At 49.2% G+C, this 25,376-nt stretch overlaps 1 protein-coding gene across 8 annotated transcripts in view; it reads right to left on the bottom strand.

The window, feature by feature from the left end:
* The window catches only part of FRMD4A (FERM domain containing 4A), a 350,648-nt gene that overhangs the window by 82,632 nt on the left and 242,640 nt on the right, over positions 1–25,376 (bottom strand). For all 8 annotated transcript variants that reach the window (XM_082618234.1, XM_082618233.1, XM_082618232.1 and 5 more), the window contains exons 9-11: positions 21,893–21,958; positions 21,603–21,660; positions 18,039–18,125 (exon numbers count right to left, since the gene is read on the bottom strand). In XM_082618234.1, coding sequence (XP_082474360.1) covers positions 18,039–18,125; positions 21,603–21,660; positions 21,893–21,958 — 211 coding nt within the window. The remainder of the gene's footprint in view (positions 1–18,038; positions 18,126–21,602; positions 21,661–21,892; positions 21,959–25,376) is intronic.

Raw genomic sequence — 25,376 nt, 5'->3', positions numbered from 1 at the left:
TGTGACGTCTCCTTTGCATGAACCTATGTTAATAGGACGGAGGAAGGGCATGACGTCTCACATGTTTATACGTGTAAGGTGCCTACAACCGAGTTGGGAGGAGGCGACATACACAAAGCAGACTGTATCCATGATACAGGAACTAACTTCATGATGGCGTTTAAAACCACCTATAGTTTCTGTATCAGGCTTTTAAAACTCTAGGGAGGCACCCCACCAGCTTATAAAGATACGTCTCGTGCTTCTGTTTCAGAATCAATATTCATGACCATTGCCGAGAGTCTCCTGGGTTTTGGTTCATCATTTTTTAGGGATGAGAACTCTGACTTGGAAATCAGGAGGCCTCAGTGATAGTCCTGACTTGGTAAGTTGCTCTTTATCTTGGCTTCCTTTTCCGCAGAAGGAGGGGCACGTGTGTGGGCATTCCTGCATCCCAAGCACGGGCTGAAGGTCAGCATTGTAAATCCTTGGAATGCCACCCTGCTACTCTTTGGAATTTAAAAATAAAGTAGCTTGTTTTCAACATTTCCTACTTACGCGAGACAGTACAGAATACTATTGTCCCTCGGCATCCTCAGGAGCTTGGTTCCAGGACCTTCCTTGAATACTAAAATCTGAGGATGCTCAAGTCCCTTATATAAAACAGAGTGGTGGGGCTTCCCTGATGGCGCAGTGGTTGAGAGTCCGCCTGCCGATGCAGGGGACGCGGGTTCGTGCCCCGGTCCGGGAGGATCCCACATGCCGTGGAGCGGCTGGGCCCGTGAGCCATGGCCGCTGAGCCTGTGCGTCCGGAGCCTGTGCTCCGCAACGGGAGAGGCCACAGCAGTGAGAGGCCCGCGTACCGCAAAAAAAAAAAAAAAAAAAAAAAAAAAAAAACCCAAAACAAACAAAAAAAACCGGAGTGGTGTTTGCATATACCCCACACGCATCCTCCCGTACACTTTAAATCATCCCTAGGTTCCTTACAATACCAAATACAATGTAAATGCTACGTAAATAGTTGCTGGCACACAGCAAATGCAAGTTTTGCTTTTTGGAACTTTCTGGAATTTAAAAATTATTTCTGAATATTTTCGATTTGCAGGTGGTTGAATCCACAGATTTGGAACCCGCAGATAAAGGAGCAGACTGTTCTCCTGATTAAAAGCATGGTTCTCCAAGTCACACTGTCTACCACTTACTTACTGGCTGTGTATCCTTGGCAATGAAATTTCTTTGTGTCTTTCTTTTCTCGTCTTTGAAATACAACTCCAAACAACACCAGTTCTACTTTCATAGGGCTGCTGTACTGATGAACTAACACATACGAAGTGCTTCAAGTGGAGCCTAGGATGTAGTTAGCACTCAAGTAGGAGCCATCATGTTCTCTTCCTGCCATGATTCACACGCTACTCTTCACGTAAAAAAAAGTTCTGATTACTCTGAACACGTAGCCCGAAGTACAGGTTTGTGTGTTTTTTTTTTTAAAAGATGGCTAATGTAGTGCCATGGGCATTTTAAAAAATGTTTTTTGTTCCTTGGATTTTTAACGATGCAAGTGTAAGCCTAACCCAGCTTCTCCTTCATCCACTGGAGTTGGTGTTTGACGTATTCTCTTCGGATTCTTTGCTTCCAATCCTTATCCAGTCAATTCCTGGGTCCACCACAATTTTGACCAGAGTCAGTTTGGACCACTTTCCTGCTATGACGTTTTCTGGCTACTCGCCTTGTGGGAACTTAGTGCCCTGACAAGGGATCAAACCAGTGCCCCCTGTGGTGGAAGCGCAGAGTCCTAACCACTGGACCGCCAGGGAATTTCCCCTGCTATGACTTTTAATCTCATGACATTCACCCTGAGAGGAAAGTACTCTCCTACGATACAGCTCAGCAGTACACTGAATGGGCCAGACTGGGATCCAAATCAGAGCCTCCAAGACAGGCGATCTATGTCCAAAGATTATTAGCTCACAAAGTGATCCTAACACTGTGCTCAGGACCTGCGATGAAGGAGGGCTCCCTGGCTTCCATTTTCTTCCAAGAGGGCCACATAACCCAGCAAAGAAAACAATAGCTAATTTTTCTGCACAGCCAGACCTAATGGAATCAAGATGTTCTTCCGGCCGGCTGCCTACCCCTCAGTGTCAGACCACAGGAGCTCTCAACTGATTGGTTAACTCCGTGACAGATGCCCAGAGCGCTGGGCCTTGACCCTTTAATGGATGGCCTCTTTTTAACCCATCAAAAACCTTTTAGCTTCCTTTGGCTTCAGAGTCATTACTAGGGGAAGAAAGAGGGAAAGAAGATCCACAGATATTTAACAGGCCTACGGAGAAAACAGGCCATTTTATTTGTCCTCAGTGGACGCAATTTCCTTTTAATTTTCTCCCTAGGGGGTATCTCTCTGTATCATTTTCTTGTGTGTATTTTGGCTTTTCTTGGGGAAGGACCTGACCATAAAGCTTTGGCAAATGTAAAATCTTTCAAGCTGAAAGTGTTTTTCCTTTCTTATCCTTGGCCTCCTGATGGAAATTCTTCCCTCCTCCGTGTGCCTCTGGGGGACGGATGCGGGTTAGTATCCAAAGGAAGAAGCTGGCCAGGGATTCACGTTACCTGAGTCCAGCTTTGGTCTTTCTAGCAATGAGCGTGGTGGCCCAGTTTGGTGTGGCTTCACTTCTCTGGGCTCCAGCCTTTCCTTTAAAAAAAAAAAAAACTTCAAGGCTAATCACACCTGTGAAGACTTCAGTGAATGGGATGCTTCAAAGAGGGAATTAATCTGAGAAGCAGTTGGTCCATCTCGGGTGGGGAATTATGATGGGCCATTCCCCTTGCAATGGCAAAGATCTCTTCTTGGATTGCTGTAAGGGTTTTTGTTTTGACGACTTTGGAGGACAGACTTTGGGGAAACCTGTGTTTTTTCTATATTTTTTTTTTGGGGGGGAGGAGTTGGCAGTTATCAGTTGTCTTACACCTGGTGGCCCTGCCCAGAGGTGTGGCATCACAGTGAGACCCTGATGGGGGCTGGCTGAACCCGTGAGAGATGGGGTAGAATGCAGAAGAATGGGTTGGCAATGAGCTCTACATAAATAAAGGTAAACAATCATAACTAAACCCCTGCTTAATCAAGCTTAAAAAAAAAAGAAATGACAATACTGTTACACTGTGTTATCTGGGAAACAAAAGTTAAAAAAAAAATTAGTCAACCAGCAAGGGCTCTATGGGAATAATTATTTAAGAGCAGCTTGTGTGCACTTTAAACTACCCAGTCCTTCAAGGGTTGGCTCATCCTCCTGGGGATGGGAAGGCCTTGCAGATCCTGGTTGCTGTGGGTACCAGGAGAGGGGCAGACCACGGCTGCAGAGACAGCAGGTGTGAACTCCAGGCTCTCCTGGTTGGAAAGTGTCTCAGGGAGTGTGGAGGACGGAGAGGCACGGGGCTAGGGCTAGGAGGCTTGCTTTGCGAGCCCCACTGCTGCTGAGACCACATGCGCTCTAGCCAGCTGCTCTGTGATGGTGGCCGCAGCCAGCAGGGGCAGGGAGGCCGGTGTTAAGCCACCATCTCTGCAGCTGGCACCCTGGTTGACTTCGGTCATCTCTCCCTCTCTCTCTCGGGTTCCTCTTACTAAGCAGTTCTGTATCTGCTCCACAATTTAGCCTTCCCAGAAAGAAGAAACACGAGGGGATGTTTTCTTAGAGGTAAGGACAGAAATTCTAGAATTTCTGTCTTCCCAGGAGGACTGCTCCTATTTCAAGCTCTGCCCTTGGTTCCATTTTCCTAGAGGAATCCTGAAGTAGGCAGGTCAATGTGGGGGAAGTGTGAATTTGGGGGAGAAGCGGTGAGGGCAGAGGAGGAAATGGACACTTCTCAGCAGCCTGCCCTACACCACTTTCTTTTCATGACTGCTGTCCCCATCCCCCACCCCTCTGACTTAACAGCCCTAACCTGGGCTAGTTCTCCCTAATCTAGGCTAGCTTTCCCAGAGATTCATGTACTACCCTCTGCCAAGCAATTCACATCCTGTGTCACAAACGTCATTTTTTACTCAGTTATCTTTCCTACCCGACTCTAGGTTTGTTGAGGGTATTTTCCTGGCACCTAGCACAATGCCTGGGGCATATCAGACATTCGGTAATTGTTGAGTGAATAAGTGGATGAATGAAAAGCTCTATGAGGTAGGTACTATGGAAACCAAAGTTCAGAGAGGTTAAGTTACTTTCTCCAAGTCACACAGATGATAAACGGTGGGAGATGGTATTTGAACCCCTAGGTGCTCAAAATTCAGGTAACTTCCATGCCATGAGGAACCACCAGCCCTTGAACCTGCACATCTTGTTAATACATTTCTAAACTGCACAGGATATGGCAACAGGGAAGTGGCAGTGAGGGCCAGCCCAAGAGCTGCAACCCAGGAACCACAGCCCTTCCTTCTTCTGGTAGCTCTGTCTGAATTCAACTCTCCTCCAAAGTGAATGGGGGAAGTTACGGTCTCCAGGAGCTCAGGGGCTCGAGCTGGAACCCTACTCCAGACCTGGAGTGACTCTGCATGCCCGTTCTGCTTAGAAACTGCCTCAGAGCTCTTTGACAGGCATGATCCGGAGCAGGACCCTCCTGGTAGAGTCCCCCAGCCCTACCTGCAGGCGCTGGGAGTGAGACCTTGACACCGTTCTGGCTGTGCTAGGGTTTAGTATTAACCAGGTTCACACTTTGGGAAGATCAGTTCAGCCCGGGTTTCCCCTCTGAATCATGCTCATTAAAAAAAAAAAAAATCTCACAGAGCTCCGTCAGTATCGTATGGCTCAGCAGAAACAAGCTGAGATTCCCTGAGACAAAGCAAAGGTTACTGGATTCAACAAGCAGGGTTTCTCAGCCTAACATTTCCTGCTTCTAAGTAAGAAAAGGCATCCAGATGAACTAGGATAGTGCAATGGTCTGTGTCCTCCTGCAATTCATTTTCGACATATAGTTACTAATAGCAGTTTGGGTACTTTCCCTCCAAGAGACAAAAAATAAAATCAAGAGACAGTCTAGATGGATTGGTAGGGAAATTTTATGCTTTTTTCCCCCCCAATCAACAAATATAAGCTGTAAAAAGCTCTCATGCCTCCCTCCTCCCTCCCTTCCTTTACAGACTGGCCTTTTACGTGGAGCTTTCTCCAACCCTTCCCTATAGGAGCTACACTATCCTATCTCTGAGGCCACTACACACACATACGTGGAGATGACCTCAAAATTAGTGGTAGCTTCCAACAAGCTGGTAGATATTCTGTTCTGGCTGCTTCTGTTCATTTAACCAGTATTTATTATCTACCATGGGCCAGGCACTGCGCTGCCAGCAGGCATGCACTAGAGAAAAAAAAACAGACAAAAGCCTCTGCACGTTTTTGTGAGGGGACAGGTACGCAAATAAGAGAACTATACAGTGAGGAAGTTAGAGGGTAGCAGGTTCTGGGGAGGCTAGGACAGGGGCTGTCACTGCTTATAAAGCGGTCGGGGAGCCTTCACTGACGTGATAGCTGAGTGGATACCAGAAGGAAACCGGGGCAAAGCTGTACACCCATGTGAGGGAACACAAGAAGTGCAAAAACCCAAGGCACCATTTGTGTGTGTGTGTGTGTGTATTTGCTATGTTGGTGCAGAAAATGCTAAAGTTACCAGGAAATGATGGAAGCTTACTTAGCCTTAAAGAGGAATGAAGTTCTGATTGATGCCACAACATGGATGAACCTTGAACACATTATTCTAAATCAAAGAAGCCGAGCACAAAAGACCACAAATTCTATGATTCCATTTATACGAAATGTCTGGAATAGGCAAGAGCAGAGAGAAAAGTAGGTGCGTGGGGCTTGGGGAAGAAATGGGGAGTAGTCAAGAGCTCCCTTGAGGCCTTTCCACTGTTTCGACTGGTCAAAATCCTACTCTGCATTAACCATAAATCAGAAGATGCTCTTTGGTTAAAACTCAGTAACACTAATTACTTAAAAGGAACCAGCAGTCCAGGCTAAAGCCCCCTAATCCCAGGGCTGCCCCCTCTCCATAAGCAGCCCCCCACTGGCCCTGGTCGGATGGTCCTCCTATAGAGCTCTCCTCTCGGGCCCCCTGGGGTGGGCTCTGTTGGAGCCAACTGACCTCCAGCCTGACCGCTTTGGGCTATCATGGCCGAGGCACCTCTGGGGGGTGTTCTCCACCACCGCCACGTGAGCAACCTGGCCAGGGACCGGGTTTCCGATGGTTTTTCAATCTTCACAGCTCCAAGCATCAGCTCAATATGTATCAGTAAAGATATCTATGTGTGCACGCCCATGCATGGGCCATTCACTCAGCTGTGGTTCCTGACCCTTGTTACAGGCAGGGCTGGGGGCTGGTTTACAGTCTGGGAGGCCTGGAGAGACGGGCATCTGGAGCTCCCCTGGCTCTTTGACCTCCTAGTAAAAGGCCAGAACAGGGGCACCCATCACAAGGAGGCTGGGTCTGCTCTGGGTCCGCCCACGGACCACCCTCAATGCCACTGTACGCTTTCCAGGAAGGTTCTCGGGATTGGCGAGGAATCTTTCAAATCCCCGTGAAGCATCAGAAACACCTGTTGCGAATGCCAGAAGGACCTGGGTGCCGGGATCTCTGGGGTCGCCCCACGTCTTAACTCAGCACAGCTGGTCAGGAGTTGTGCCACCGGTGGGTGATGCCCCCACTGCACAGACAGAGCCACAGGATGTGATAGTGACGCACTGGCTGAGACTTTACGGTGATCAATCTCATTAAAGTGAGTAGTGAGCAGACCACCCAGTAAGACAGGCAAAACCCAACCAAACAAAAGGGCCAAGAGCCCGTTTCACGGGTCACCACCCTGGTTCGAGAGGCCACCATGTGCCCTGGTTTGCTTGGGGCGGCCTGGGTTTGCCTGACACTGGGGTGTCATCATTAACCAGTGCCCTCTTCCATTCTCAAAAGTGTCCTGGTTTGGATATTAAAACCCTATGGTCACAAAAATAAATATACCCTATGATTCCAGTTATATGAGAGCCCTAGAGAAATCAAATCCATAGAGAGGGAAGAAGAATGCTGGTTGCCAGGCGCTAGGGCTGGGGAATCATTGTTTCATGGAGACAGCTTCAGTTTTGCACAAAGAAAACATTCTGGAGATGGGTTGCACAACAGTGGGAATATACCTAATACTTAACCACTTACCAGTGGTTCCAATGGTAAATTTTATGTTATGCATACTTTCACAATTAGACTTTTTTTTTTTTTTTACATTTAAAAAAATTACTGTTTACGTGACTCTGAAACCTCTCACCCTTCATTGGGGTATGAAGTGTTTAGGAAGGTGGAAACTGAGGGAGAATTTGAGAGGGAGAGACGTGTGCTGCCAGCTTCCCTGACCCTGAGGGGGGGACGTGGAGGATGCCTTCTGCAAACCTAGTGAGAAAAGGTTCGCTAGGGTTGCCTGGAGAGCTTGACAGGTGTCTCCTGAAGTTAAGGGCCACCTAAGACTGCCCCTGGCTCCTGCTGACATCTAAGTGACGAGAAGTGGGCTGCTAGCTGCCCTCAGAGGAGCTGATGGGGAGATAGAAGCAGTCCAGCTGGGAGAGGGGGCAGGATTTAACTTTAGACCAAGTTTGGAATTTTGGTTGTTATCAAGGACCGGACACTCATTTCTTAATAAAATTAACTTTGCTGCTTAAAGTGACTGCATGACTCTATTACCTGGGAGTGATCAGAGAAGTCACGGGCTGCCTGCGTTTCCATCTAGGGAAGAACGCTTTTAAGAGAACAGTGGGAGCTAGAAGAAATGTGCCTTTGAGCCCCAGGTGGTCGATGTTCTTGTTAACCTGGCCAAGCCTTTGGTTTTGAAGCCAGAGAAAACCCATCAACTCTTAAGCTACTACTGGCTCAGGGCTCACTGGAGTGGGCGGGGATACTGGAGGCGCCTCTACCCGGGACTGAGGTCCAACAACAGCCCTGGGTTTTGATTTGCATCTTCAGATTGCACCCAAGGTCAAAGGGGCGCCCCAAGTAGTGGGAGTCTGTTTCTGTGAGTTATTTAGAAGCTCGTCAGTCTCAAGGGCGTTGCTGGCCTGGCTGACCGGGTGTTTATTTGCATGTGATAAATACAGACTGTTGCGTTTGACCCCTACTCTCCCCCCAGTCAACGTGGCTGTTCATATGGCCATCCCAGTGCTGTCACAGGAGGACGAGGCCCGGCTGCGGGCGGGGGAGGAGCCCCGGGAGACCTCACACCCCACACAAGAGACAGAGGCCTCAGCTGCAGGGTTGGGGGGGGACCTGGAAACTATTTTTGGTTGTCTGCTCAGATCTATCTGGCACTTTGGCTAATGCAAACAACAGTCAAAGACAGGGATTTACCCACTTAGAAACTGGCATTTTCTCCCTCTACCATTTTCTTCTGGGAAAATGTTGCTTTTCACTCTTCCTTGTATGAAGGACTCCCTTCTGGCTTTACAATGAGCTTGCCCCTTGCTTCATTCCTCTCCCGTTTCTCCTTTCCTGCTTCTCTCAACCTCAAGATTCCCCATCACCTGTATCATTGCCTTGTTGATGAGGAAACAGGCCCAGCGATGCAACTCAGCTTGCAGACCTGGAGCTAAAACTGAGGGGTCTTGACCACCAGGCCAGATATCTTCCCACCAGATATAACAGTAGGAGGTGGGCGCAGGAACAGAGCATCCAAAGGGTGATGCCAGTCTGGAGGTGAACCCTTGCAACCAGAGAACATTTGGGTGAATTCTTCAGAGTATAGTGTACCCCCTCTAAGAGCTACCTCCAAGCATGTCAGCCCAGGAGAGAGCTGGACCTGTCTCTCTCAAAGGGAGAATTGCATTTCTCTCCTCCCGTACCTCCCCAGAGAAATGACTCTCACGTTATAGCTTCTAAGGATTATCCACCTGGATGGAGGCATTTTTTTTTTTTTTTTTGCGGTACGCGGGTCTCTCACTGCTGTGGCCTCTCCCGCTGCGGAGCACAGGCTCCGGACGCGCAGGCTCAGCGGCCATGGCTCACGGGCCCAGCCGCTCCGCGGCACGTGGGATCTTCCGGGACTGGGGCACGAACCCGTGTCCCTGCATCGGCAGGCGGACTGTCAACCACTGCGCCACCAGGGAAGCCCGAGGCACGCTTTTATTTTCTGCTCACAGGCATCATTTTCAAAAGGGACAGTCTGATACCAGCACGAGTATTATGGAGACAGTTTCAACAAGGATACAAGCAGGTGTCCTTGGAGGCCTGGCTTACTCAGGACCAGGCTTGGAAACGGCCTCCAGAAGAACCTGTGGGAACCAAGGGACCCTGGGTTCTCAGATCCAGTGACCAAGGAAACAACATCCCTCCTCTTAACAAAGGGATGCTGTTTGCTCTTCGTGGTGGGCCTGCCTCTTGTGTTCAGCATGAAAGAGACTGCAAGGGTATTTGCTATGTCAAGGGCAACAGCGCTTTTACCTTGGGGAACAGGCAACTCTTTGAGATGTAAACATATTCAAGATGAAGATAATTAGACTATTTCTCGTGTTTTAGAGTCTCCATTTCACAGACATAAAAACAGAGGCCCAGAGAGGCTAAATAAGTTGTTTATCATAACTCTGAATACCCGGGAGTGAGTGAATAGCCCTCAAATTCCTCCTTGGTTAAGATTTTGAGATTTATGTTGGGCCTTTAAATGGACATGGAGGCCACTGGCTTATAAAACATCTTTTTTTTTTTTTAAAGGCTTAACGGTTACAAGAAGGAATTTGATTTTAACTCAGACTACAATATCTTAACAACAAAACAACAAAGTAGGATCACAAAGAAAGTTCCCGTTACCTGTGTGTGGAGCAGTGATCCTCAAACTCTGTAGCCTGTCTTCAAATCACCTTAAGGACTTGTGAAAATACACATTGCCGAGTCCCAGCCTCTGAATTTCTGAGTCTGGACGTCTCAGGCGGGGACCTGGAGTTTGCAGTTCTAACGTGCTCCCAGGTCATGTAGCGGCTGCTGGTCCGAGGACCTCACTGGGGGAACCACTGCAGGAAAAGCTACTGCATCGACCAGCCTCTCCTTCAGGACTGAAGGATTTATCCTCTCTCTGGGAATTGCCCTCAGCTGTAGAGAGCCATCTCGCCCAAGGTTGGAGCCCCACGCCTGTGGCTCACCTGTATCTAATGATTGGTTGATGCTGGGCTAAGGTGATGGGTCTGACGATTGAAGGCCCATTGTTGCAGCTTCACGGCTTTTCCCTAAGGTCGTATCACAGCTCGGCTTCTCCCTCTGCCGGGTCCTGTCTCCTTCCCTTTGCTCATGGCTGTTCATTCCAGACCTCTTCCCAATACACTTCCTGTGCGAGAATCCCTAACTCTGCTTCCCAGGGGATGCAACACTCGGAGCACAGTCCCTTAAAGTCACCTCCTTGGCAAGACCACCCCCGACCATCCCCCTCTTCCTTCCTGATTGGTAATCTTCGTAGAATTCAATACTCCGACACTCTACGTTATAGATTTATGTAATGCTTGACCGTCTTTCCCACTAGACTCTAAGCTCTTTGAGGGCAGGGACCCGTCTCTTTTGTTCACCGTAACACCTAAAGGGCCTCAAGCAGGGCCTGGCTTACGATAGGCACTTGGTAATTCTCCTACGGGGTCCATTTTATTGGAGAGGATTTCATATTCGACACCTTCTACTGGAGTTCTAAAGCTCTAGCTCAGTGCTTTCAGGGGACTGCAATTCTTGGATGGGAGGAGACACTGGGATTCCTGTTCCAAAGAGAGAGAACTCAGCCATGCCTGATACACGTGCTTTGAGGAGAGGATGTCTATTGTCTCCTGATGCTTTGAGAAGAGCATCTCAGTCTTCCTAGAATACAACTGCTTTTTTCTTTCTTGGGGGGTTATTTTAAGATGGCGGACGCTGGTGACCCTCTCTGCCCTGCACCCTAGCATCCCTCCGGCAGGCCTGCCCCTCAGCTTTGAGGCTGGCTCCCCTTGGTGACCCATGGCCAGGGCCTGTCACCCACAGGCATGGAACCCTTCCTGGTCTGCTCAGTGCTGAGTGAGGTCTGAAGGAAGCAACAGAGAAGCCCTTTGATCTGACGATGAGAAAGCAAAGGCTGCAAAATGCTAGGAATGCTAAAAGTAGTCCGTGGAGCTCTTCCTCCCTGGAGAGCCTAGGGTGCGGTTTCCCAGGGGAATACAGATAACGGAGTGAGGGAGGCACCCGCCCAGGGCCTGCCGAGGCAGAGGGCCCAGCAGCCCGAGGATGAGTCAAGTGCATCCAAACAGAAGCTGAAAAATAAGTTGGCAAAGCACTTAATGGCGTGCTTATCACGCTGAATAATTCAGCAGGCTGACTGCGCTGGCAGTCGGTTCACAGTTAATGGAGTATTTCCTGTAAATATTATTTTCTCTTCCTGTTTCATCATCTCATCCAGTTCAAAAATCTTTACTAATCTGGGGAGGTGACAGCAATGCATCAATTCTCTGAGCTAATGCCCCCAATTCTGAAATACTCTTAGGAACCATAGGAAGCTACATTGGCTGCTCTGGGGAAAGGGGCGACCATTTACTCTGGTTCCTTCTCCTAATGTCTCAGAGGGGAGCCCTCTGTGCTCCTAATTGCGCACCTAAGTGAACATAAAAACGCTCCTAATTGCACATCAAATAAATAAGTAAATGCTGTCTGCTGAATACGTAACAAGGACCAGCACTGCCGTCCCTCCCCCCATGGAGAGATTTCATTAAATATAGGCTGGCGAATGGGCTGCAGCTGTAAATGATGATTTACAGATATTCAATATGCCTTCTAGGGAGGTTTTTTTGGAGTTACGTGTTTCACACTGTTCGTTCTTTAATGCGTATATTCTCTGACACAGCCTGCAGGACGGATCTTTATCCTAACTCTTCCTGGCGCCCCATTCGGAAAGCGTTTTCTGTTGTAAATGATCATGTTTTCTCATGATTCGATGGCTGGTCTGGCCACAGGTTTGGAAAGTGCAGGTTCCAGCGGGCGGACAGAGAAGGCAGCTCAGCTTGGCACTGCTGGGGATTGAGTCTTGAGTGTGGGAGAGGCTAATCGCCCAAAGCCTTTGCTCCTGGTGCTACAAAGAAGAGGCAGATTGTCCCAGAGATAGGAGCTTTCAGACTTTTCCAGGCTCTGATCTAAGGCATGCAAGGTCCTCCTCTAAAAGAGGGAGCCCTTTGTGATCGATTACGTCCAGCTTTATTTATCTCTGCCCCATCTGATCCCGGTTCTGCAGGAGTTAATAAGCAGTGCCTTTTCAGTACATATCATTTGATTTTCACTCAAATGTTCTCAGGGAAGAAACACTCTTGCTTGTACTAACACAACTATCTGAGGCTGATGGCGCCAGCTGATCTGCGGCATCCCCACTGATGGTCAATTTATGTAGCTGGCATTTGCTCTTTTTTGATGCTTGGGTGTCTCTCCTTGGCCATAAATGCAACCTAAGACGAAGCTTGGGATTTACTTCAAGTTCCCAAATGCTGGTCTGACAATGTTTCATAATTCCCTGAAGCCAACAGGACAGTACCGGTGGAATAAAGGACCTCTCACCTGCGAAGAGCTCCGTTCCTACACACGCAAACACACGCTAAAAGGGAATGTGATACCCAGGTGAAAACAGGGTGAGATCATCTATGTAGCGGCAAGGTTTTTCTTTCTCTTTTTCACCACTGTGACCCTCTTTGCGCGTTTCTCACCATTGTTAAACCCAGATAGTCAGACACGTAAATACTGCCATTCCTGTACTCTTGATAACTCACTCACAAACGGTGCCTAAAATTGTCACCCCAGAATCATGAGGAAGAAGAGAGGCATGTTTTCCAATGTGATCAGTATTTTAGTAGGAACAGGAGTGCAGAAATGGGGAGGCAGGCCGAGGGAGAGGGAAAACATCGCTGGGTGAAGGAGGGAAACAGGAGGATTTAGTGAGTTGATAGGGGGATAGTTAATAACTTATAAAAATGCTGCAATCTGTCCTTGGATACTGTTTGGGATTCTGTCTGATCTTTTAAAAGAGCTCATCTACACAAGCAAGGGCCACTATCCTGGTGTATGGGATGTCCTGTATATTTTAACTGCTTTTAGTCCTATGTGTGGGTTTTTTAGGGATTTGGGGGGCTATTCTTGCACACATCATTCCGAAATACTTCTGAAATTGGCCTTGAGCTTCTTTTTTTTTTTTTTTTTTTTGCGGTACACGGGCCTCTCACTGTTGTGGCCCCTCCCATTGCAGAGCACAGGCTCCGGACGCGCAGGCTCAGCGGCCATGGCTCACGGGCCCAGCCACTCCGCGGCATGTGGGATCTTCCCGGACTGGGGCACGAACCCGTGTCCCCTGCATCGGCAGGCGGACTCTCAACCACTGTGCCACCATGGAAGCCCGGCCTTGAGCTTCTGAACATACACAAAAGCCAAAACGCCCTCTTTGGGTGTCCACAGGTGTCTCGCTGTTCCTGACACATGTGCCCTGAGGGCAAAGAAGCTGTGTTTTTTTTTCTTTCTCTAACATCAGCAGCTTGCATTTTTGGGCTGTGCTTCTGCAAGGCCAGGCATCTGTTTAGAGGATCCAGGTAGCAGACAGGGGCGCGTGATTGGGAGGGGCCTAGAATGTTCTCCCTACTCCATGGGTGAGGGACCCTGTGCTTTACTCCATCTCCCCCAAAGCCCCCAGGGCTTCAGAGTGAGGATTAAGCAATTTAGGGTAGACTCTGCCATCAGAGTGGCACACTGCACCCCAACCGGGGAACTTGGAACAGCTATGGTGCCGCCCATTTCAGGACAGTCATCAGCTACCCACCCCTCCTTTTTTGGTGGTCCATGTGGAAGCACTTGAGTGCATTCTCACAGGAGGCTACTGAGCGCCGCTTGCTGTGTGCATTATTTGCTGATGCTCTGGCAGCTGTGGATGCCAGACAGTACCTCCAGGCCCCCGAAGGCAAGGGAGCAGCTCACCCTGTCCCTGCCTCTACTTGAACGTTGGCTCTTGGCATGGTGGTACCATGTGACACAGCTGCTGTAACGGGGTCAGAGCGTCAGGGAGGCCTGTGCCTGGCCTGGAGGTGCAGCTGTTGCCACAAAAGGGCCTTCAGGTGCCCAGAACTGGGCGTCACTCCCCGTTTCCCGAGCATTGCCGGGGTCCCGGGTGCCAAGCTCTGCCTGGCCCCTTTTGCAAGGGTGTGGTGCCGCCTGGAGGGCCACCCATCACTCGGGGCCGGCCCGGACTTGAGCCCTGTGCCCAACTCCTCGAGTGCAGAGGCCCTGCTGGACACACCTGCTCCGCCTGGCCGACCCTCCCCGAGTCTGAGTTCAGAAAGGAGGCCCGCGGCGGCGGTTCTCGACTCTGGCCGCACGTCGGGATCAGCTGGGAGGCTTTCTAAACGGTCAGCGGCCGGGTCAGAGATGGAGGACGCTGGGACCAGGGGAGACTGGGGCATCTCTTCATCCTGACAGTTTCATGTGTTTCTGATTTTTAGCTGAAGACAGATTGGGGCACTCGTATGTGGATGTGCAGCAGTGGTCACGACCATGTGCCTGCGTCTCTTTAGATTCAGAGGTCCGGAGCCAGGGGGTGTGCCCTGTGCACTCAGGGACTCACAGGTGCCTTACACGAAACAGAGATGGCCTTTTTATGAAGGTGATGACACTGGCTGTGAGCAGAAAGAACAGACGCCCGGCATCCTTCCCCCTGCAGCTGGGACCTCTTATCTATGGCTCAGGTTAAGTCTTTAGGGCCCATGGCAGGTCTCAGCAGAGGTGGATACCCCTTGGGCTAGTGAAACTTTGGGTCTCTTCCCCTCATGGGCTCCTCCCCTCCCCTCCCTCCGTCCTTTCTTCCTTCCTTTCTTCTGCACCAGGCGGCTTGTGGGATCTTAGTACCCCGACCAGGGATCGAACCCCAGCCTTCGGCAGTGAAAGCTCTATGTCCTAACCACTGGACCACCAGGGAATTCCCGTCATAGGCTTTTCAAAGGCTCGTTCTTAATTTTATATGTAGATTGCACATTCATTGCCTAAAGACGGCTCCCCAAGTTACAAAAGGGTCAGGGTGTCCTGGTCCCAGCCCTGCCTTTCTGCCTCACAGGGAATGTCATGATAGGGAACTGAAATCCACTCACAGCCGCTGTCATTTTTCCAGTGTGCCGAGTGCCTCTCCCGTTCCTCTCTCTGATTCAGTCTCTGGTTCGAAATTCTTGATACTGTCGAGCTCCAACTGAATACCCACTGCCTATTCGCCACCGCTACCTGGATGTCCCATCAGCCCAAAACTCGGCATGTCCTAAACTGGACTTCTCTCCCCTTCTCTTGTATCCCAGGCTTTGGTCCATCAGGAAGTTGTTCTAGATCCTCCTGCTGCTCCAACTTCCACCCTGTCGCCTCCCACCATTGATCAGTCACATCACCTTCTAAACATCTCACTTCCAAGTCCCCTTGTCTATCCCCGGTACGGACAGCCACCCCCAAGCCACGCCACCAGGCTACACTAATGTAACGATGTCCTGGTTTGCAAGTCTTGCCCTGTATCACTCCACTCATCCTCCGCCAGGTACCAGAACGATGTTTCTCTGACTACGAAGGTCTGATGTGGTCGCTCCTCTGTCTCGAAGATGAAATCCTCTTAGCAAACCCTGAGGATTCCGTGTGCTGGGGCCCCATCAGCCTGCTCTCTGACTCCTCTCCCACGATGTCCTGGCCCCAGTGGTGCTTGTGCTTCTCCATCACGCCACGCTGCTCTCTTTCACGGCGCTTGCATGCACATCTGTGTGCATCCTCACCCCGTGAGTCCATCTGCAAAACCTCTGTCCACTCTTTCACACTCAGCTCCTACTTTGCTGCCTGTGAAGACGTTTCTCCTTAAGCCCAGCTGACGACTCTCTCCTTTAATTCACCACCAACCCTCACACAGGCCTCTCTTATCTGTAAGATGCAATTACCACACCCCTCTCCCTGATACCCTGTGCAGGTCCTGAAGACCTGATGTGTGTCTTAATTATCTCAGCACCTGGTGGTCTGCCTTGCCTATAACAGGTACGCAGTAAACATTTTTGAATGAATGACTAATGACTCTGATGGCTTGGTTGTCCCTCAATTAGCAATAGACTTGAGAATCCCAACTACTTCCTTAGAGACCACAGAAGCGTGCGTTATTTTAAATAGCAACTCAGTTTGAATAGAGGCAATATCAGAATAAATGTGTTGACCTTTTAACATTTTAAATCCACTGACCTGCATAAATTCAACCAATGAGAGTAAATTCTCTTATTCAAAGGCTGATTATTCACATGTTGCACTTCCTACTTTTCCATATTTTGAAGTCCGTTTTGGAGTCTGACAAGAATAGTTACAATTTATTAAGCCCTTGCGCTGTGTCACACCCTGCGTTTTACATATATCACATACATCAAGCGCTACCTCATTATCTCTAAAATCTTCATCAGCACCTCAATTAGAGAAACAAAGCGAGCTTAAACATCTTAATAAATTAAACTGAACACATACCGATACGTGTAAGCACGTTTTTCAAAAACATTCAGAGGGAGAGAAGAATTCAACTGTGGGATTTTAATGAACTCCACTGTAGACCCCAATCGTCCAAGCTGGCCTTGGTCTCCACCAGTGTGGGCAATCAAGAGCTGGATACATTGTAACTAGGACTGGGTTAAAAGATCTAGGAGTATCCTTGGCTCTTGTGAGCAGAAAAAAATGGCCAAGCAACTTGGAGAGAGGGGACAGTGGATGGAAGAAGAAGGAAGGAGTAAAGAGAGAAGAAAAGGCATAGAAACTTACAAAGGTCATAAGGGAAAGAGGCAGAGAGGAAACAGAAAGAGAGTGTGGAGGAAGTACAGACCCAGTGACTGAGAAAAACAGAGAGGGAAAAAATAAGAATGCGGAGTCCAAATCACGTCCTACAGCAGGAAACTGGAGGGGTTTTGGAAACGGTCACGAAACAATGGTCCCCGAAACAGCCAGGTTCCTACTGAACTGTCCCCAAGGAAGAATCCTCTATCATACGCTCAAGATCTTTTCACAGAACTTAACTGAGTGTCTGATCAATTGAGTGAAAATCCTCCTCAACACAGGGCCATTTTTTTTCTATCAATTTAATAAAGAAACTGGCTAAAGGCAGATGTTAACTGGATAGACTACAATAAGCTCGGATATGTAGTGTGGATTTCAATCCTGTTCGTGGATAAAGGAGCTTGGAAAGCATTATGCAATAACATAATGAACCTATATTGCTTTCTCCCTCCGAAAGCAAGTGTGGTTTTGATAAACTTTTAATATGTATTTCAGGGTCTGAACTGCATACCATCTCCCCATCTTTCTCTGCCGGAGGAGCTGAATGACAGCTCTCACCTCAGAGATATTTTTTCCATTATAATTTTTCAATTTGTTCTGGTCTAAAAAATGTGTGGAAACGAAAACAGAGAAAATTCAAGCCCTGTGTCCTCTTCAAGCATTCTGTTTTGGCTTCACTGTGAGTTTGCAGACTCCTTTCTGCTTCCCTTTCTTTTCTGGCAAATGACCTTATTTCTTCCAGATTTCTGATCACTTCTAATATGCCAGAAAATATTGACTGGATTTGCAGGAAAGCCTCTCATGCTTCTTTAGTTTTCACCTCTTTTTGGCCTACAATCTCTTCTTTTAGTTCCCCTCGTCCAAAAAACAAAAAACAGAAAAACAAAAACAAACCTTTGGGAAAACTCAGATTAGCCTCAGGATTCAAGAGACATGCTTCCCCATGTTCTCAAGCACACAGCACCCCAGGAAATGAAGGAGCAGGAAAGTCTCTCAAAGTCCTCTGGTCCATCTGCCCTGGGTGAGCTGATCTAGTCTTCTTACCTTAAAGAATTTTAACAGCTTCCGTTTCCTTAGTGATGGGGAGGAAAAATATTTCCCCAGGGAACACAGGCTGGATGACTGCGGAGGAGTTTGCATACACCCCAAATTAGCAGGAGACCGGGGGCCTGAGGCTGCACGGGGTCACATTTTCAGTCACTTCTCTGCCTGTTTCTCTCTCCACCTGAGTGCCATCCTCCCACAAAGGAGAGCACACTTACCTTCCTGGGCTTGACTTTATCGTGGTAGTCATACTGGAAGATGCCTTTGTAGCTCAGTCCCAGCCACCACGGTATCCCCTGCTTGTCCTAGGACATCAAAAGGAGTACGGGTAAGCATGGGACCAGACAAGACAGACAAGAACCAAGAGATCTCCTGGTTCACCTGAAGACAAAGGGAAATGCAAATTCCTTGAAGTGGACGGAGCCCACCTCCCTGTGCCTTACCTTAACGGGTGTGCCCTGTCACCAAAGGATGCTCAGTAAAGTGACTTAGAAAGTGCCCTGGGTTGGGGACCCACCTCTGCTCCTAACCAGCTGGGGGGTCCTTTCCCCCCTTTCTGAGTAAGAAGTGGACGCCTTGTTCTTTGTTCTCCTTCTAAGACTTTAGGTTTTCAGAGCTGGGCCCCTCACCTACCAACAGGGAAAATCTGAGAGATGCTGAACATTCTAACAGAACGACCTTCTGAGCCGAGAAACTGTCATCGACTGTCAGAGCTGGAAGGAAACATAGAGACTAGGGAAGCTGACTCCTCTGAACATTTTGTCTTAAAACATTTTATTTTTTTAGAGCACTTTTAGGTTCACAGCAAAATTGAGAGGAAGGTACAGGAGTTTCCCATGTACCCCATCCCTACACATGTGTAGCCTCCCCCGAGAGGAGGAGGAGGTACCACCAGAGTGGTACCTTTGTTGCAAATGAGGAACCTACACTCCCCCGTCTTAATCACCCAAAGTCCATAGTCTACCTTAGGGTCCACTCCTGGTGTTGTACATTCTACGCGTTTGGACAAACGTATAAGGGCATGTATCCCTCATGTACGCAGGGTCACACAGAGTATTTTCAAGGCTCTAAAAATCCTCTGTGCTCTGCCTAGTCATCCCAGCTTCTGGCAACCAGTTTTGCCTTTTCCAGGATGTCATATAGTTGGAATCATACAATATGCAGCCTTTCCAGATTGGCTTCTTTCACTTAGTAATACGCATTTAAGACTCCTCTAATTTTATTTTATTGTTTTAATTTTGTAGCTCATACATGTGTATTTATTTTATTCCTACCAGAACAGTGGAAATGCTCTCAAAACTAGCTCAAGTTTTCTATAGCACTTTTTCCCCCTATTTGAATAAATTTATTTATTTATTTATTTTAAAAGTTTTATTGGAGTATAGTTGATTTACAATGTTGTGTTAGTTTTCGGGGTACAGCAAAGTGAATCAGTTATACATATATCCACTTTTTTTTTTTTTAGCTTCTTTTCCCAAATAGGCCATTACAGAGGATTGAGCAGAGTCCCCTGTGCTATACAGCAGGTTCTTATTAAGGACTCCTCTAATTTTATAGACAAAGGAATCATGCAAAGGTTGCATCCTACTCAAGACCCTCCCCTTCCCCCCCAGCAGGCCAATGGCAGTGCAGGGTAGGCAGGTGCTCGTAAGGTGTGCATCCTGTTCACCTCATGAAGACAGTGGCTACCTGGCAGGACTGGGGTAGCAAAATCGAAGCTTAGACACTCTGGGAACTGAATTAAAAACACCAACACCTTCTTTCTTCCTCTAACAGAGACCTCTGGCTCCCCAGATCGTAAGTTGTAAATCTACATTCAAGACTGTTAATTAGAAGCTCCCACGTGCTAGGAATTGACAGTGGGCATACCAAACAGCCTTTCCCTGGATTTGTCCTAACTGCCCCATGCGTGAATGATCTAACATACCCCATGGTGGATGTCTTGAAAACTCACAATTGGCTTCGGCATTTTCAGATATATGTGGGGCGAGAGTTAGTTCAAGGTAAGCACAAAGTAAAGGGCAGAAGAAATACATTTTGAACTTTTAGAGAAGTTTCTGAATTTCTTTAAAGGTATAAAACCCCTGTCTCTGGAAAGTGCCCGGGTGACTGCAATGGTTTCAGAGAACAGAACAAGAGGAGAGACGAAGGCGACTGCAATTTCAGTTTGTCGAGGTAAGAGCTCTCATCACACCGTGAAATGCGGAATTATGAAATTGATAAGGCCACCAAACAGTGAGTCTCGATATAGTTAATTAGCCTCTTTCTCCAAATAGATAGGAGAGCAATCACTCACGTCTGGAGACTCCTGCAGGCTCTGAGAGGTCCTGGGCTGAGCTGCTAGGTGGGACTGGAGTCCCCATACATGCCTCATAACCGAGCTCCACAAATATCATTCTGACACTTCTTCCCATCATGGAAATGTGTACATCCAACTACTCAATTCAATTCTCAATAATGGTACTTGGTAAATATTTACTGGGTACCTACTAAGTGCCAGGCACTACACTGGGTTCTGGGAAAATATCACAGAGTGCAACAGTCTTTGCCATCAAAAGGCTGCAGTTTAGAGGAAGATACAGGACATTATGTTAAAATGCGTACCAAGGACGTGCAAAGTGCCGTGCAAAGTGCCGTGGGCGACACAACAATGAATGAAACACGGTGTATGTTCTGGTCTAAAGGAATTAAAAATATAGTCGGGGGCTTCCCTGGTGGCACAGCGGTTAATAATCCGTCTGCCAATGTGGGGCACACAGGTTCAAGCCCTGGTCCGGGAAGATCCCACATGCCGCAGAGCAACTAAGCCCATGTGCCACAACTACTGAAGCCCGCGCGCCTAGAGCCCGTGCTCTTCAGCGAGAAGCCACCGCAATGAGAAGCCCGCGCACCGCAACGAAGAGTATCCCCCGCTCGCTGCAACTAGTGAAAGCCCACGCAGCAACGAAGATCCAACGCAGCCAAAACTAAATAAATTTAAAAATAAATAAATAAATAAATAAAACTCCACCTGAAAATATTTTATATATATACATAGTTGGGTGGAAACACGGGGAAGGAAACTGGTGGACGAGCATGGAATCTCAGGTTGGTTGGTGGGACTGTCTTGAGTTCAGAAGTGTTTTCTGCTCTTTTTGTCTGGACTCTGGGCAATGACTTTGATCAACTTCACATTGGGGTAAACGAAGGAAAGGAAGTTATCCTTTCTCAGGATAGAAGAGGGTGCGTGAGGACATCATTACCTATTATTTCGAAGAGGAGATCCCAGTCTGGGACATTATGGATAAAATGCAAGAGAATTTAGACGGGGGCCTGTGTTACAATGGACTTACCACTGCCCACAGTCTTCTCTAAGAAGACAGAGCCTGTCGATTTGTCAGCCCATATAGTCCCACTTCTCCTATTAAGTTGCCTACGTGGCATTTGACCACCAAGAAAAACACTGCTGATTCTGCTTAAAGTTTCTGTTCTTTGTGCTTAGATGGAATTTTCCTCCTGAGAGGCTCTGCAGTCCTGATCTCCAGGATTCTTCTGAGAATGAAGAAGTAGGCATTTACCACACCCACTTCACAAAAAGGCAAGTGAGTTTTGGAGAGAACCTGAATCAAGTCTCACTACACTAGGGGGGGAAGTTCCATTGTCCCAACGCCCCCTGGCATGCGATCTTCCTGTCCAAGTCCTCCCCACTCCCCCAAAAATCTTCAGTAAGATTAAAAAGAAAAAAAAATGAGAACTTTTCTTTTAGGGCATGGTGGCAACTTTCACTAAATGAGTTCACTTACCTTCACTGCGTAATAGTGAACCCCGTAGGTTGGGAGAGACTCCACGATGCTCATGTAGCTGGGAAGACAACACAACACACACACCTGGTTATTCTGCAGAAGTGGAATCATATACATGTTGGTGTGTGTGTGCACGTGATACAGTTCTCAGAGTAATCGTTTACGTGAAAAATACATGGAACCACCTGCCCCCGGAGCTACGTCTCTCCCAGCAGAACTGAACAGCCCCGACATACACTACGTGAACACACACACTGCCTCAGCAGCACTGTGGGCTGGGGGGCACTTACTTGACGATGGCTTGGCCTCTGGTCTGGCCGTTCAGTTTCTTGTAGTGCTCGATGACCCGGTCCTCGCTAGAACGAGAGGAAAGGAGTCTCTGTCTCAGTCCCCAGGGCGACAGCCCCGCTCCCCGCTCACGGAGAGATCCGTGAGCCCCAGCATCCTCATGAGAAGCTTTAAGGAGCCAAGAGCTCCTGGAAAAATGATCTGTCCTGAAAGTAGCATGTCCAAACGCAGCCCAAGTGAGATGCCTAGGGCTAAGGATGTTCCCAAAGCTTCTGTTTCCCCCTCAGAGGACTCGCATTCTCTTTGTCTTGGGCTTATCATCAGTAAAAGGAGAGCCCGGGCTTTGGGCGTTGGCTCTTTGTAAGAAATGAGACTGTGGGAGCAGGGGACGAAGTGGGGAGCGTGCGGGCCAGCGGGCAGGGACAGGAGACGGGAAGAGGGCTACTGGCCGGAGGTGCACGTGGACGCTCTGGCCGCCCTCCCTCGGTTCCTCCTCCCCCTGCTCCGCTCTTGCATCCCGTCGGCACAGGGCCTCCGGGGTGGGGCAGGCAGGCGTGGACTCTGACAGGACGCCCACGGCCTCCCCACCCTGAGTTAGCAGGCAGGCTTGAGGGCGTCCAAGGAGGAGGGGAAAGTTCTGGAATCTGGGGCCGGTTAACACAGGCCATGAAGCAATATAAGGCCCAGAGGAGCGCTGGCGAGATAAGGAGGCAGAGATCAGAGGGGCACCCCAGTACCTTCTGAAACCTTAGTTCTAACACAGCAAGAGGCCAGCTCGCTCCTTGAGGGGCAATGCAGGCCGCACCCTCCTGCAACGGGGCGGACGGCAGCAGGGGCCCCTCTGGGAAGTGACCCCGTGCCCCGCCGCCTTTGTAAGCTCAGGAGCAACCTTGAGAATCACAGGGGAAGCACATCCCACCCGCTGAGGGGTCAAGGCCAAAGGCCTGGCCTCTGGGACCGGTCCGCACGACCTTCCTCCTCACGCCTCGCCCTCACATTCCTCCCCGCTGGCCCGTGGACTCCATGACAAGGAGGCGACCCCAGGGACGAACACTCGAGACCTCCTTGGCTGACCCTTATGAGCTATTATTCATTTAGTACCCCGGAACTGATCGAAAGCCTTCTTTCACCCCCCCCTTTCTTTGCCAGCGAGGCCACTTCTGGGGGGTCACACATCCTACGTGTTCATCACCTAGTACTTGGGGGCCATTTAGTTATCTTCTAGTTACTCTCGCAAGCTTCCATGAATCTCTCTTCACTTTAGTATTCTGAAATTTGACGCGCGTAAGGCTGGCCCCTCACAGGAAAGTGTCTTCTCTAACGCCCCGGATGAGGAATGGCTGCCCAGGAGGGTCCTTGGTCTAGTTGAGGGTCGTGTCTATGGAGTCCGGGCACCTCTGTTCAGAAAGGGGCAGCTGCACCGTGTTTCTCCTTGGCTCCCACACACCACGGAAGTTCTATGCGAAGGGGGACAAAGCCCTCTCCTGACAGAATTCTCCAGAAGCGTCCTCTCTGGGGTCGACACCAGCCTCCCAGAGCATCAGAGTCGTGTCAGGACGTTCTGGGGTTACCCTTCCAGCTTCCTCCCCAGACAGCCACTGAACCAACAGCTGGGTCGCCACACGACGTGGCATCTGGGGAGGTGGACTTCTAGGTCTGAGGTCCAGCCACGCAGTATAGCTACAGGCCTACTTCCTTGGTACAGAGCTGCAAAGAGGGTCCCTGGCTCCCTGGGCTGAGGAGGGGAGACGGAACTTAACACAGAGCCGTGGCTGTGAACGCGAGCATGGCGCGGGGAAGGACACCAGCAGTGTCAGCAACACCGTCAGGCAGCTGTTCAGCTGTTCACAGACTGACTGGTCTGAGCCTGGGGGTCTCACCGTGCCTGTCAGCTGTGGGGATCAGTCACCCTGCCTCGCCTGGTTTCTCCTGCTGTCTGAGACCCCCCGCGAGGCCACAGTATCTTCCTTCTTCCTTGGCTTTTCCCACCTCTTCTGCCCCAGTGGAAACTCCATAGGCAGGCGTGTGACAAGAGCCGCCTGAGACCCACTCCACCCCCGGCCCCGCTCCTGCCCCTCTCCAGGCTTTGACAGATGACTCACACGCACCAACTACCCCAGATACTTGGGGTGGACGAAACGGGATTATCATCAGAGACCCATGAGGCAGAGGAAACGGGATCCCAAAACACATTTGGAGGACATGGTGTTACAAGAAGGAAAAAGGCAAATGACCAAGGCTGACCGTGCCCCAGGCATGGGATGGCTGGTCCATCTCCGCAGACAAGGAGCCCTGAAACAAGGCAATGGCCACAGGCCTCCCTGTCTCGGAGGAGCCGTCGGCCTGTGAGGGGAAGATGTCCCTTCACACCTTGTATGGGCGGTATGAGTGGTCCCGCATTTGCAGTGGAGGCGCTCAAGAGAATCCAGGTCGGGGCCCTGATGCTGCCTTGTTCTGTGGCCCTGGGCACTTTGTGCCTCGGATGCCTCCCCGACAGAGGAATCACGTGGGGTGAGAAGTCCAAGCTTGTTGAACGCTTGGAGGAAATGAGCAGAAAGGATTATTATGTGATGACTCAGCATTATTAGGCACCGTTCCCCTACTTCCTAATTGCATTCTGTGCCTTTTTATTTCCTCTCTAATTACAGTCTGCATTTGGTCGATATGGTTAGTCCCATTTTAGAGATGGGAAATGGAGGCAGCAGAGAAGTCTCACGAGCTTCCTGGACTATCATTACCCCACAGTTCAGAGGCTTGGCTGGGATTCTAAAACCCACTGCGTTTGCTCACTAGGCTGTAATGCCTTCCCTGACTAGTGGTGGATGGCTCCCGGTGGCTTCTTTTGACCTGAAGGTTGTCCACTGCATCTGTGAATGTGTGTGTGTGTGTGTGTGTATACTTTTTTTTTAAGCAATGCATCATCAGAATGGTTCATGCCACTGGCTTATTTGTGTATAAGCTGAGTTGTAGAGCAGCTGGCTTCAAAAACATCCCTCCCTCGGTCCTGCCATCCTCCCAGTGCATTTAGACAGTTACATGGGCACCTCTGGGTCCAAATGAGGCCCGGGGAAAGCGCTGGCCTGGTCACCAAGATAGTGGGCTGTCCTGGCAGGACAGCTACGGATGTAGATGAGGGTAAAGCTGTTCATACCGACAAAAGAGAAAGCATATGCATGAAGGAAGGAGTTTCTGTATTGGTGATACTGTTTGCATCCAGAGCAGACAGTGGAGGTAACGGGAGAAAATCCAGAGAGAGAAAGAGGAGAGGAAAGGGAGGTGTTCATAGCTCTGAAATGAGCACAGGGTGTAAGAAATGTTTGGAAACAAACACATGAGATAATTGAGGGAGGGATTAGGCTGAAAGCAACTCTGATTCCAGACAACCCAGCAACATTACAGCCCCCGCTGGCAAATACATTTCACCAGATGGGATCTCCCAGCTTCTCGAGTTACTTCCTTGCATCTCGAGCTCCTTCACCATTGGTT

The sequence above is a fragment of the Mesoplodon mirus genome (assembly GCF_964341445.2).
Source record: "Mesoplodon mirus genome assembly, chromosome: 4".
Classification (NCBI taxonomy): Eukaryota; Metazoa; Chordata; class Mammalia; order Artiodactyla; family Ziphiidae; genus Mesoplodon; species Mesoplodon mirus.
This window is presented reverse-complemented; position numbering and strand designations above follow the sequence as displayed.